The sequence below is a fragment of the Oncorhynchus gorbuscha genome, linkage group LG22 (genome assembly GCF_021184085.1).
Source record: "Oncorhynchus gorbuscha isolate QuinsamMale2020 ecotype Even-year linkage group LG22, OgorEven_v1.0, whole genome shotgun sequence".
NCBI lineage: Eukaryota > Metazoa > Chordata > Actinopteri > Salmoniformes > Salmonidae > Oncorhynchus > Oncorhynchus gorbuscha.
Window position 1 is genome coordinate 26,590,455 of NC_060194.1, and position 15,104 is coordinate 26,605,558.

Consider the following 15,104-nt stretch of genomic DNA (forward strand, 5'->3'; position numbering starts at 1 on the left):
ATTTTGACAAACTCCAAGGATTGATTATGCAAGAATGGGCTGCCATCAGTCAGGATGTGGCCCAGAAGTTAATTGACAGCATTCCAGGGCGGATTGCAGATGTCTTCAAAAAGAAGGGTCAACACTGCAAATATTGACTCTTTGTATCAACTTCATGTAATTGTCAATAAAAGCCTTTGACACTTATGTCATGCTTGTAATTATACTTCAGTATTCCATAGTAACATCTCACAAAAATATCTAAAGACACTTAAGCGGCAAACTTTGTGGAAATTAATATTTGTGTCATTCTCAAAACTTTTGGCCACAACTGTACATCTCTACATTTCTCATGGCTATAGGATTACAGGGCTTTCTGGGAGGCCTTAAATTAGCACCCCGGTGTTGAGTGAGGGGTCACCGCAGGCCAGGCTGTCACAAGTCTGCCCCCCACCTCACATCTCCCCTCGGTCCTCAGCTGTCCACTCACAACAGACACTAGTACTAAACAGACACTAGTACTAAACTATACTCAATATTATGCCAGTTGAAGGTATTGGAGAGGTATACCAACTCCTAGAGAGTGTAATCAAGAAGTTAGAGCCAGAAGTCTTTGGTATGATATTGCTTCACACATTGCATGTCACTATCATCGCTTAAAGGGTTGACATTCTTCAGAAGCATGTTTTTCCTATAGACTTGAGGTGGTAGTGCTCTCTGGGTAGTTCAGCATCAATGGCTAGTTCTCACCCTCCGTTCTGTCTCTTTGTGTGTCTGAGCAGCCGTCCCATCATCCATTGGTGATGTCAGAGTGGACGCCATGCAGAGTCTGAGTCGGCAGGTCAGTGATGTCACAGATCACCAAGGGTTCTGTGGCTCAGGTTGGGGTGTGCAGGAAGACTACAGGAGCACACGGACCTATTCACCCTGCGTACCTCACACACAGGTACCTGAACATACTGAAACCCTGACTCGCTGACTCCCAATGTCTGTCATTACCTTGTAGTTTTCGAACAGACTATACAGACTATAGTACTACATAGAGCCATGGCTATATGGAACGCAAGCAGTAGAATCCGATTTTAAAAACTGATAAAAAGACACCTTATGGAACAGCGGGGACTGTGAAGAGACACACACACAGGCACAGACACACATACACATGATAAGACACACACACTACACACATGTACACATAGATGTTGTATTGTAAATATGTGATAGTAGAGTAGTGGTCTGAGGGAACACACTTAATGTGTTCCCTTTCACTTTGTGAAAAGTGTTCTGAAATGTAATGTCATGTAATATTTTAAATGGCCTTGCTTGTCATGATGTGCACAATTAAGTGCTGTGTTTTGCTGTGTACCATTTTTGATTTGTAAAATGTTGTGATGTTCACGCATGTTTTTGCTGTGTGTGTGTTTCAGCATGGCATGCTATTTAGAAGTGACAGTGTGGACTACAGAGCTCAAGGTCCAGAGTTGGACAGCGGAGTGGAGGCTGGTAGTGACATGACTCCTCCTACTCCTGCCTTCCCCATCTCTCCCCCTACACCTTATGGTAAGAGCCTCCTTCATTGTCTTGGGCCTCTTTTCAAAGGTGTGTGTGTGATTGCATATGATCGTGCTTGTGATCATTGCTGAATGACTGCATTCTAAACCTAATCTCTTATTCTATCTTTCCACAGTGAAAAACATGCCGGAATTCCCTCACCTGAGGCAATCTCCATCTCCCAGCATGCAATCCTTTGGAGCTTACAGGATGGAGCAGGGTAGGTCATGGCTGTGTGTATCGCAGCACTAACATTCTCATGAATTAATTCTTCATTCAAGTGAAGTGAGATAAATGTTTAAATATATTCCATAATTCAATGGTCTGGTAAGACGAGGGGCGGCGGTGTGTGTCTATTTGTCAATAACAGCTGGTGCGGGATGTCCAATATTAAAGAAGTCTCAAGGTTTTGCTCGCCTGAGGTAGAGTACTTAATGATAACCTGTAAACCATGCTATCTACCAAGAGAGTTATCATCTATATTATTTGTAGTTGTCTTTTTACCACCACAAACCGATGCTGGCACTAAGACCGCACTCAACCAGCTGTATAAGGCCATAAACAAACAAGAAAATTCTCATCCAGAAGCGGCACTCCTAGCGGCCCGGGGACTTTAAAGCAGGCCATCTTAAATCCGTTTTACCTCATTTCTACCAGCAGTTCACATATGTAACCAGAGGAGAAAAAACTCACCTTTAGACCACCTTTACTCCACACACATAATTCTGACCTTAATTCTGACCATAATTTCTGCTTACAAGCAGAAACTAAAGTATGAAGGACCAGTGACTCACTCAATATGCTACAGGACTGTTTTGCTAGCACAGACTGGAATATGTTCCGGGGTTCATGCAATGGCATTGAGGAGTATACCACCTCAGTCACTGGCTTCATCAATAAATGCATCGACGACGTCATCCCCACGCTGACTATACATACATTTGCCAACCGGAAGCCATGGATTACAAGCAACATCTTCACCGAACTAAAGGCTAGAACCGCTGCTTTCATAAGTAGGCGCTACAGAGGGTAATGCGTACGGCCCAGTACATCACTGGGGCCACTCTTCCTGCCATCCAGGACCTATATACTAGGCAGTGTCAGAGGGCCCAAAAAATTGTCAAAGAACCCAGTCATAAACTGTTCTCTCTGCTACCGCACGGCAAGCGGTATCGGAGTTCCAAGTCTAGGACAAAAAGGCTCCATAACAGCTTCCACCTCCAAGCCATAAGACTGCTGAACAATTCATCAAATGGCCACCCCCCCAACCCCTCCACTGCTGCTCCTACATGTACAAATGACCTCGACAGGTCTGTACCCCCTCACATTGACTTGGTACCAGTACCCCCTGTATATAGCCTCGTTATTGGTATTTATTGTATTACTTTTATTTTTATTTTGTAATTTTTTTAACTTTAGTTTATTTAGTAAATATTTTCTTAACTCTATTTCTTTAACTGCATTTTTGGTTAAGGGCCTGTAACTAAGCATTTCACGGTAAGGTGTACACCTGTTGTATTTGGCGCATGTGACTAATACAATTTGATTTGATTACAGCAGTACTCAAAATATACTTTTCTTTCAGAGTACAGAACAATCCATAGAAATACCACTAGTCTCTACATAAAGTGAATGGATATATTGAAATGTCAGGCCATGGTGAGGGGAATGTATCATGTGGCACTTGACCTTTGACAAAGCCATTTGATTGGAGGAGTCACACGATAGGACAGTGGAACAATGGATTTGTGGTCTATGTAGGGAAGTGGCGACATTAGAAGTGAAGGAGTCTATTCCACTCATTCTCTCTCATCCTCCTCTCCCTCTTTACTTCGTCTCTCACTCTATTAAAGACAGAAAGTGGGTGTCAGAGAAAGAGAGTGAGTGAGAGAAAAAGCTCTAGGAGACAGAGCCCAGTGATGAGGGTTTGAATTCAAGTAAGTGGTTTACGTGTGTTCATTGTTCATCACTGCTTTTAACGATCATGAGAACTTCTCTCCGAATGTAATCGACCATAGCCCTTTTAGGGGTACATCACATTATGTGTATGTGTTTATATCTGGTTGTCTTTGTTTTTCCTGTGGTATTGAACCATTGCTGGTCACTTTTCCATAACGAATGTATGATCCCTGCCTGTAGTTGGGGATTTTGTGGTGGTTGGAGGCAGTGCACTAAACAAAGCCTTCTCATGGACTGCCTCCTTTCCCTGGGGGATCCATACAAGTCTCTCTCCTCCCATGGTCGGTTTGGAGAACGTCTGTGTGGTTTCAGTACTGAAAAGAAACAGTTTTTTTATAGCACATAGTGGCGAAGCCTTGAATGACTAAAACAGTAAAACATGTTGTCTGTGCGTAGCCTTGTTGTGGTCTTAGATTTTTCTCAGTGGTGGAACACGCCCAGTTATAAATGTGGTTGTTCTCAGAGATTGGGATGTCTTGGTTTATCATCTACTGGCATACATCTTAAACCATTCTTTTAGAGTATAGAGACATAATCAGACATGGCAGAGGTTCCCTCCCTCCGAAACAAGTCATAAGGAGGGTTTTTGTTTCAAATCCAGTTGAGTTTTGCCATCCTGTTGTGGCTGTGGGTCATTGGTGAGGCATGACAGTGATGATATCAGAGGTTACACTCACACACACAAAGTGAGACTCATAGAGGTGACCTTCATGTTCATCTCTTTGTCCCTCTTTGACCCCCACCAGCCTGTTGTCATGGTGATCTGTGTCAGAGGGGTTGTGAGAGTGACAGCACCCCCAGACTGATCTGTGGCCCCACTGTGCCCACTTTGCCCAAGCACGCACCGTGTATAGAATCACCGCATTCAGACATGCCATGTAACCATGGTTATGCAGGGTCGAGGAATCGGGGGGGCTCAAAAACTATTTTCTTTCCCCAGTGAAAGTACCTCTGTGTCAAAAGAAGGGTCGAGGGACAAAAAGAAACCAGTACCCCTCTCTCTCGTTTCGTTGTCTGCCTTGTCCTCCACATTCCCATAGAGGTAACTGGGAACCCATGGAAACATCAGTCAGTCACTGAGCTGTATGGAATCTGTGGACTGGAAACATGTGGTTTCAGGTTCTGGGGGCGGGCACATTTGTATTACATTTTTAATTCACGTTTATTTAACCAGGTAGGCCAGTTGAGAAAAAATTCCCATTTACAACTGCGACCTGGCAAAGATAAAGCAAAGCAGTGCGACAAAAACAACAACACAGAGTTACACATAAACAAATGTACACAATAGAAAAATCTATGTACAGTATGTGCAAATATAGAAGAGTAGGGAGGTAAGGCGAAATAATTACAATTTAGCATTAACACTGGATTGAAAGATGTGCAGATGATGTGCAAGTAGAAATACTGGGGTGCAAAGAGCAAGAGGTAAGTAACAATAGGGGGATGAAGTAGGTGGGTGTGCTATTTACAGATTGGCTGTGTCCAGGTTCAGTGATGGGTAAGCTGCTCTGACAGCTAATGCTTAAAGTTAGAGAGGGAGATATGACTCCAGCTTCAGAGATTTTTGCAATTCGTTCCAATCATTGGCAGCAGAGAACTGGAAGGAAAGTAGGCCAAAGGAAGTGTTGGCTTTGGGGATGACCAGTGAAATATACCTGATGGAGAGCGTGCTACGGGTGGGTTTTGCTATGGTGACCAGTGAACTGAGATAAGGCGGAGCTTTACCTAGCAAAGACCTATAGATGTCCTGGAGCCAGTGGGTTTGGCAACAAAAATGTAGTGAGGGCCAGCCAACGAGAGCATACAAGTCGCAGTGGTGGGTGGTATATAGGGATTTGGTGACAAAACGGATGGCACTGTGATAGACTGCATCCAGATTGCTGAATATAGTGTTGGAGGCTATTTTGTGAATGATATTGCCAAAGTCAAGGATCGGTAGGATAGTCAGTTTTACGAGGGTATGCTTGGCAGCATGAGTGAAGGAGGCTTTGTTGCGATATAGGAAGCTGATTCTAGATTTCATTTTAGATTGGAGATGCTTAATGTGAGTCTGGAAGGAGAGTTTACAGTTTAACCAGTCACCTAGGTATTTGTAGTTGTCCACATATTCTAAGTCAGAACTGTCCTGAGTAGTGATGCTAGTTGGGCGGGAGGGTGCAGGCAGCAATCAGTTGAAGAGCATGCACTTAGTTTTACTAGCACACACTGAACTTTATCTGAGAAGTAGTTGGTGAACCAGGTGAGTCAGTCATTTGAGAAGCCAAGTCTATTGAGTCTGCCGATAAGAATGCAATGATTGACCGAGTCGAAAGCCTTGGCCAGGTCGATGAAGACGGCTGCACAGTAGTGTCTTTTATCGATGGCGGTTATGATATAGTTTCGGACCTTGAGCGTGGCTGAGGTGCATCAATGGCCAGCTCGGAAACCAGATTGCGGAGGAGGTACGGTGGGATTCAAGATGGTCAGTGATCTGTTTGTTAACTTGGCTTTCGTTTGAGTAGGGGGAGACACTCTGGAGCTTTCCAATCTTTGGGGATCTCAGATGATATGAAAGAGAGGTTGAATAGGCTAGTAATAGGGGTTGCAACAGAATGCCTAGCCCAGCTGAATTGTTGGGATCCAGATTTTGCAGCTCTTTCAGAACATCAGCTGTCTGGATTTGGGTGAAGGGGAAGCGGGGGGGGTGCAAGTTGCTGCAAGGGGTGCTGAGATGTTGGCCGGGGTAGGGGTAACCAGGTGGAAAGCATGGCCAGTCGTAGATAAATGCTTATTGAAATGATCGATTATCGTAGATGTATCGGTGGTGACTGTGTTTCTTATCCTCAGTGCAGTGGGCTGCTGGGAGGTGGTGCTCATATTCTCCATGGACTTTACAGTGTCCCAGAACCCTTTGGAGTTAGTGCTACAGGATGCAAATTTCTGTTTGAAAAAGCTAGCCGTAGCTTTCCTAACTGACTGAGTATATTGGTTCCTGACTTCCCCGAAAAGTTGCACATCGCAGGGGCTATTCGATGCTAATGCAGAACACCACAGGATGTTTTTGCGCTGGTCAAGGGCAGACAAGTCTGTGGTGAATCAAGGGCTATATCTGTTCTTCGTTCTACATTTTTTTTGAATGGGGCATGCTTATTTAAGGTGAGGAATCACTTGGAAAGCACCATGGTGAGGAAAGCACTTTTAAAGACCAACCAGGCATCCTCTCCTGATGGGATGAGGTCAATATCCTTCCAGGATACCCGGGCCAATTCGATTAGAAAGGACTGCTTGTTTAAGTGTTTTATGGAGTGTTTGACAGTGATGAGGGGTGGTCGTTTGACGCGTAGCCATTACGGATGCAGGCAATGATGTAAAAATGGCTGAGATCCTGGTTGAAGACAGCAGAGGTGTATTTAGAGGGCAAGTTGTTCAGGATGATATATAAGAGAGTGCCTATGGTTACGGATTTAGGGTTGTACCTGGTAGGTTCCTTGATCATTTGTGTGAGATTGAGGACATCTATTTTAGATTGTAGGATGGCCGGTTAAGCATGTCCCAGTTTATGTCACCTAACAGTACAAACTCTGAAGGTAGAAATAGAATGAATAGAATGGGTGTTCCAATTGAAGGCAGTGACGGCATAATGGCTGGAATGGCAGCCATTGCAGGTGAACCCATAAGAGCAAAGAAGAAAGTGAAAGCAGGAAGTTAAAGAAGGAAGTGTAGCCATCAATATGTGCTGTGATTTGTTGATTCAACTCAACTAACATTACAAAAAATGCATTCCATTGCATTAGTCACATCAGTTAACATTATTTGAATGAACATTGTACATTACCATGGTATTTACTGCATCACAATACCAGGAAGCCATTGCGAGTGTACCAATGAGTTTACCAGTCAAATTTCTATGGCTAGACACCTGTCAGGGTTTCCAGAGATATGATTGATTAAATAAAAGCTTTACTCAATTATGTCTGTGGACTTTTAATTTCTGCTTGAATGAATTAGTCTGATTTGTTGCCTCAGTGCCACTGCCTGCCAGGCAGCAGTAAGGCCTGCCAGGGAGAGTAATCTGCTCCGTACTGAACAGATCGATGAATGGCTGCTGTACTGTTGAGCTAGAAGCAGACTGACTTACTGACTGACTGGAGAATGATTTAACTAACACCACTGCTGACTGCTCTGTTTGGTATTGGATGTATTCTATTATACTGCACCTGGGGTGAGAGTGCTTTTATTTGACTGAAATGATTAAAGTAATGATTTTTGCCCAGTTTTTGTTCATGTGATATCCAGATGTTTTGGAGAAATTGAATCTGTATTTCTTTTGGAGTGTTTGTCAATAGACGGTCTGAAACAAGCAAATATGAAAATGCTAATGTTAAACGAGGCAGTGTCAGAGGACAGCCCTAAAATCTCCAAAGACTCCAACCACCCTTGTCATAGACTGTTCTCTCTGCTACCGCACGGCAAGCTGTACCGGAGCACCAAGTCTAGGCCTAAAAGGCTTCTTATCAGTTTCTACCCCAAGCCATAAAACTCCTTAAAAGAGCTAATCAAATGTCTACCCAGACTATTTGTTATTTTTCTATTTTCTTCTTTCTTCTGCATTGTTGGTTAAGGGCTTGTAAGTAAGAATTTCATGGTTGTATTCAGCGTATGTGACAAATCAAATTTGATTTGAAAGATGTTTAGTGCATTCCCTGCCATAGTCCTTGAATGTATTTATCCAATATGTGTCATTTGTCATGTATGCCCTCTCACACCCCCACAGAGCCTCACGGTTACTTAGAGATGATTGGTCACCTTCCCCAGTCCACAGATGAGGGCCTACCAGACTCCTCCTCCAGCAGCCATAGGTCCTTCGGCTCCTCTCGCTCTGCCTTCACAAGTGGGACGCTCCAGCGGACAGACAGGTATAGCCAATCACAAACAAGCCTTTCACATAATTATTGGAAGTCTAGCTCATGTTTATTCAAAGGTAATTTATTGGAATATACTGTAGGAGATGGTTATGGACCCAATCACAGATTTGTATATATACTGAAAAAAATGTATAAATGCAACATGTAAAACATTGGTGCCATCTTTCATGAGCTGAAATAAAGATCCAAGAAATGTTCCACATGCACAAAAAGAACTTATTTAAAACTTAAAAAGCATATTTCTCTAATATTTTGGACACAAATTTGTTTACATCCCTGTTAGTCAGCATTTCCCTTTTGCCAAGATAATCGATCCATCTGACAGGTGTGGCATATTAAGAAGCTGATTAAACAGCATGATCATTACACAGGTGCTTCTTGTGCCGGGGACAATAAAAGGCCACTCTAACATGTGTAGTTCTGTCACATAACACAATGCCACGTCTCAAGTTTTGAGGGAGCGTGCAATTGGCATGCTGTTCGCAGGAACGTCCACCAGAGCTGTTGCCAGATAATTTGATGTTCATTTCTCTACCATAAGCCACCTCCAACGTCATTTTAGAGAATTTGGCAGTACGTCCAACCAGCCTCACAACTGCAGACCATGTGTAACCATGCCAGCCCAGGACCTACACATTTGGCTTCTTCTCCTGCGGGATATTCTGAGACCAGCCACCAGGGCAGCTGATGAAACCGAGGAGTACTTCTGTCTGTGATAAAGCCCTTTTGTAGGAAAAACTCATTCTGATTGGCTGGGCCTGGCTACCAAATGGGTGGGACTTTGGCCTCCCTGCCCAGTCATGTGAAATCCATAAATTAGGGCCTAATTTATTTATTTAATTAGATCGATTTCCTTATATGAACTGTAACTCAGTAAAATCATTGAAATTGTGGCATGTTGTGTTTATATTTTTGTTCAGTATAATTATGGTTATAGGCTACATGTTCTGAAAATACGTTATGGTCATACAGTTTGATTATAGTTGTGTTTTTGATTATCTTCTAATTTTGGTGTTCTTCTTTGTTTTCTCCAGCCCCTCCATGGGTCAGCCCTGGCCAGAGGACAGAGCCCTCCTGAGCCGCCACGCCTCCCTCAGCACCTGCCCCACCCCCAGGCACCCCCCTCCCCACTCCATGTCCCTGGACTACGGACACCACTCCCCTCCCATGCACCCCCACCCGGCCCCCAACTCCCACAGCTCCCCCCGGGGAAGCCAACGGAGCCACATGGCCCGCTATGCCCTCACCCACAGCCCCGCACACAGCTTTGATGAGCAGGACGACTCAGGCCTGGGGAGCTACGGCACCGCCGACTGCCCAGTCTCTGCCTCTCCTCTACTGGGGAACGGCGGCATGGAGAGGGGCATGTTGATGTCTGGTTCCATGGACCAGCAGGGCACCATCCGGACCCAGCAGCACCAGCAGCTCCAGGCCCAGGGGGCCTTGCCTCCGCTGCTGCCCGAGAAGAGGAGGGCGTCAGACGGGGAGCACTCCCTGGGCACGGCCTCCCCAGCCCCCAGCGGGTTCTCCAGCCCACACAGCGGGAGCTCCCTCAGTATCCCCTTCCCCAATGTCCTGCCTGACCTCTCAGCCTCTGCACAGATGCCGAGCACTGCCTCACCTCTGCCAGGTAACCCTCTAGGTAGCACAGTCAATAGCCAATCACTTATATGAGCCAATGGCTTGGGTTGGTGCAATACTTTAAATAAGGTAATCAGTACTGTATCCTTTAGGTACTGCCCTGTGATTGTTCTCTGTCAATTTGGATTTGCCACATATGGATGTCTTTTAAACTTAGTGTTTGGATTCCTGAGGTCTTTGTGCATTGGCTAATCTCTGGTCTGTTTGTGATACTGTATTTCCAGATGTCCTGGCCATCAAGCAGGTGACTGTAAAATTTGTGCAAGACACATCGAAATTCTGGTACAAGCCTGATATCTCCAGGGACCAAGGTAAAAACATGAGGAAATACTTGTCTTGTCTACCAACTGTATTTTGTCTGTTGAATTTCCATGAAGCTCTTCAGCATGTTGAAAGTGATTTTGTCCAGTTTTAGCAGAGGCTCCAATTTGCAAACTCCTCCATGACACCATCGTTAAAATATCTTCCTCCTCTCCTCCTTTACTCCTTTACTCTATACTCCTCTTCTCCTCCTCTCCTCCTCTCAGCTATCTCAGTCCTGAAGGACAAAGAGCCTGGGTGTTTCATTGTACGCGACAGCCACTCCTTCAGAGGTGCCTATGGGCTGGCCATGAAGGTGGCCACACCCCCTCCCTCAGTCCTGCAGCAGACCAAGAGAGGTAGGCATTGGCTGAAATATATAAATGGGCGGAGCTTTGGTTCGACTCAAAGCGGTGCCTGTTTGATGTAGGAAATGGGAGTAGGATGATGATTGAAGCACATATATGCTGACCTAAGTCCGTTTTGTGTTCACCCATGGTCATCATTAGAATTGTTGGAGAATAAGCTGATCCTAGATCTGTGCCTACAGGCAGGTTCCACCCTAGTTCCAGAACCTTTCAGTAGAACAAGGGTATCATGGAATGAGCCAACTGAGAGGCAGCATCCTGGGAATCTAACAATAACAATCACCATAAAAGCCCTCTACTATTACACCCCTATGACCTTACTTCCATGGAGGGAACATGATAGTCACCTCTCTGCCCCGCTCTCTACAACTCCTAGCTCTGGGTCTCTCTTCTGGGCAGTATCATGATAGAGCCAAGCAGCCCTTCTCTTTGCCAACTAGTGTTAGATGTGGCAGCTAGTGTTTCAAGACAAACAATAGACATGCTCTCTTTATAAACTTGCACAGATTTCAGGACTTTCTCCAGATATACTTTTTGCCTTACTTTACTTGACATATGGCCGCTGAAAAACCCCAGCATAAACCAGCTTAGGCTGGTGACCAGCCTTCATTGTGTTTTCACTGGTTACCAGATTTTGTTGTGTTTTGGCGGGTGACCAGTCTTCACTGTGTTTTTGCTGGTAACCAGACTTTGCTGTGTCTGCTGGTGACTAGCATTTTCTGTTTTTTTTTTTCTGGTGACCAGCCTTCGCTGTGTTTTGGACACATAAGCTGGTCACCAGCATACCAGCATATGCTGGTCACCGGCAAAACCAGCATCAAATCACATTATTCTGGCTTGCAAAGTAATGTCTAATTCCTATTGGAATCCAGCCTGACTGGGGATATCCAAAAATGTTAACTTTTATTCACAAAATCTGCAATCAAAATGACTGCCAGGGTTACCATTTCAGTAACAGGTGCAGTAACAGTCCAACTAACAGATTGGATTAGTTTATAAATTGTACTCTATTTATCTTCGTGTAGTATGAAAGTTGAAATAAATACAATTGTGTAAATGTCTAGTAGTTATGTCTAGATTTGTTTTAAGGCCCTGGATAGGCCACATACGCTATAAACAGGGTCCCGGTAAGACCACAACTGCTTTGCAGCATGTTCAGGATTTCTTTAAAACATAAGTCAGTATACCATTTGAATAAACTAGATATCCTAAATAGTGTTGTGTTTACATTTTCTCAAAGTCGGCCAGCCAAGAGTAGGCTTACCTATAGGTGAGTATGGGTGACAGTGACTGATCAATTGTTTAATTCAAGAGAGGTTTTATCTGAGCAAGGGTTCAACATCATTCCTGAAGTCAAATATATCTACAGGTTTACACAATATGTGCAGGGTAATGTTCATGAATGTGTTGTAGCATTAACCAACCCTAACACCGAACATTACTATAACCACACGTTTTCAATAAAAGACACACAAAACTGGTTATGCTATTAAAGAATCCACATTGAACAGGCCAATACACTAATGTCTAACTTTATAAACGTGTTCTTAAGTTATTCACTATTTGGTTTATACCGCTTATGAGACTGGACATGGAATGGAAAGAGGTCAACAGAAGAATCCCCGACTTGTGCGAGCTTGGCAAATTAGAAAAACAAGATACCCAACTTTGACTCAAAATGCAATTAGGCTTCTTCCTGTAGCTTAGAACATGACACTTTTCCATTGACTTCTGCAAGAATCTTCATTGCGCACACGCGAATTACAGGAAGTAATGTAATCGCTCGTTGAGTCTCTTGGTAGATTAACGTCTCTGATTCAAGTTTCTCCAGTGATAAAGTTGTACATTTTCTGTGACAAAAAAGAAATGAGAGGATTTCATATTATACATGTCAGACACATGTCCTATAATATACTCCAATCTGAACGTTTTGTTCACATAATGAGCCTTATGTCCCCGCTTCATCCTTTTCTTAATAGTTTTTTAAATTGAATATCCAAAACATACAATTTGCTCGCAACAACTCCACCACACCAGTCATCCAACAGACTCCCATTCAGAGCGACACACAGAAGCATCTAGGGTCAATGCCCTGCTCAAGGGCACGACGACAGATCTCCCACAAGGACAAAAAGAAAACGGGGATGCAAACCCTCCAGGATCCTCCCACAGTTCCCCACAGCTGTCCCTCAACCATCCAAGACCACTCCCACAGTTCCCCATAGCTGTCCATCAACCATCCAAGACCCCTCCCACAGTTCCCCATAGCTGTCCCTCAACCATCCAAGACCCCTCCCACAGTTCCCCATAGCTGTCCCTCAACCATCCAAGACCCCTCCCACAGTTCCCCATAGCTGTCCCTCAACCATCCAAGACCCCTCCCACAGTTCCCCATAGCTGTCCCTCAACCATCCAAGACCCCTCCCACAGTCACCCCCCTAAGAAAAAACAAGAAAATATATATATTTTTTTATTCCATTCCCCACCCCCAAGAACCCCCCTCCCCCAATGCACCAACAACCAAGAAAATGAACTCATAAGATATGTGCGTTTCCTTGTATGTGTGTATTTGAATAAAAATGTGTGTATATGCATGTTTACAAACTTCCTAATCCTAATCCTTTTCTTTAGGCTAATATACACAGGCGACAATAGTGTTTTATGAAATGTTACTAACATTATAGAAATAACTACACATTCTAGCTATACCAATAACACCAGTAATCAATGCAAATATCCAATGTTGCTACTTGCAAGTCATTTCCAGCAGCAGTAAGGCCATCCCTTTCTTGCTCGTGTGTGTCTTCTACTACAACAAGTCCACATGCTGAACAGCAACTAGCCATGTTGGAGTCCATTTCAGTGGGGGATGGGCAATGTACAGTGCATTCGGAAAGTACTCAGACCCCTTCACCTTTTCCACATTTTGTTACGTTACAACGTTATTCTAAAATTAATTAAATGACCTTTTCCCCCATCAATCTACACACTATACCCCATATTGATAAAACAAAAACAGGTTTAAAATAAAAAACATAAATACCTTATTCAGACCCTTTGCTATGAGCCTCGAAATTGAGCTCAGGTGCATCCTGATTCCATTGATCATCCTTGCGATGTTTCTACAACTTGTCTATATAAAGGCGCACACCGGTCTATATAAGGTCCAACAGTTGACAATGCATGTCAGCAAAAACCAAGCCGTGAGGTCAAAGGAATTGTCTGTAGAGTGCCGAGACAGGATTGTGTCGAGGCATAGATCTGCGGAAGGATACCAAACAATTTCTGCAGCATTGAAGGTCCAAAAAAACACAGTGGCTTCCGTCATTCATACATGAGAAGTTTGGTTGCAAAAAGATTCTTCCTAGAGCTGGTCACCCGGCCAAACTGAACAATCGGGGGAGAAGGATCTTGGTCAGGGAGGTGACTAAGAACCCGATGGTCACAGAGCTCCAGAGTTTCTCTATGGAGATGGGAGAACCTTCCAGAAGGACAACCATCTCTGCAGCACTCCATCAATCAGGTCTTTATGGTAGAGTGGCCAGATGGAAGCCACTCCTCAGTAAAAGGCACATGACAGCCCGCTTGGAGTTTGCCAAAAGAGCACCTGAAGACTTTTGGACCATGAGAAACAAGACTCCCTGGTCTGGTGAAACCAAGATTGAACTCCTCGTCCTGAATGCCAAGCATCACGTCTGGAGGAAACCTGGCCACGTCCCTATCGGTGAAGCATGGGGGTAGCAGCATCATGCTGTGGGGATGTTTTTCCGCGACAGGGACTAGTCAGGATCCAATTGTTTACCAGATCGACACAAAAGTTCAGTGCACCGGTAGATCACGTGTGCCTTGCATGCAAGCCGCGCACAAACAATTTGTTGTCTGGGGGTGCAACCTCCTTGGACAATGTTTTTGTGTAGTTGATCCTTTAGTTTTTTGCCATGGGGGAGAAAGACGAATTTGCAGTTTTATAGCTAATCTCAGGCTATTTACATTTTACCATGAGGCTGAGAAAATATTGCAGTTTTAAAGCAAATTTCCTGTAGTAATAAAAAAAACATTTAATATGTTTAATAGGAGAAATTATGAGACAAGATAAAGTTGCCTGGTTTCAGGATCAGTTATCTTTTTAATAGAATGTAATAAACACATTTTTTCCAAAAGAAAAAAGGGTAAATTATCTGGTTCATAACAATGCCTGGTAGAAGAATGTACATTCACATACTTTCATATCCTTTGTTCAGTCTCTTTAACAGTACATATACAGAGCCTTCAGAAAGTATTCACACCCCTTTACTTTTTCCACAGTTTGTTGCATTACAGCCTGAATTTAAAATGGATTACATTGAGATTGTTTATGAGATTGTTTTTGGTCACTGGGCTACACACATTACCCCATAATGTC

The 15,104-nt window shown here is 43.8% G+C and overlaps 1 protein-coding gene across 3 annotated transcripts in view; it reads left to right on the forward strand.

The window, feature by feature from the left end:
• The window catches only part of LOC124009401 (tensin-3-like), a 74,090-nt gene that overhangs the window by 42,777 nt on the left and 16,209 nt on the right, over window positions 1-15,104 (forward strand). For 2 of the 3 annotated variants that reach the window (XM_046321204.1, XM_046321203.1), the window contains exons 14-20: window positions 762-925; window positions 1,407-1,539; window positions 1,667-1,750; window positions 8,243-8,384; window positions 9,428-10,023; window positions 10,259-10,345; window positions 10,562-10,693. In XM_046321204.1, coding sequence (XP_046177160.1) covers window positions 762-925; window positions 1,407-1,539; window positions 1,667-1,750; window positions 8,243-8,384; window positions 9,428-10,023; window positions 10,259-10,345; window positions 10,562-10,693 — 1,338 coding nt within the window. The remainder of the gene's footprint in view (window positions 1-761; window positions 926-1,406; window positions 1,540-1,666; window positions 1,751-8,242; window positions 8,385-9,427; window positions 10,024-10,258; window positions 10,346-10,561; window positions 10,694-15,104) is intronic. The other variant, XM_046321205.1, reaches the window with a different exon arrangement.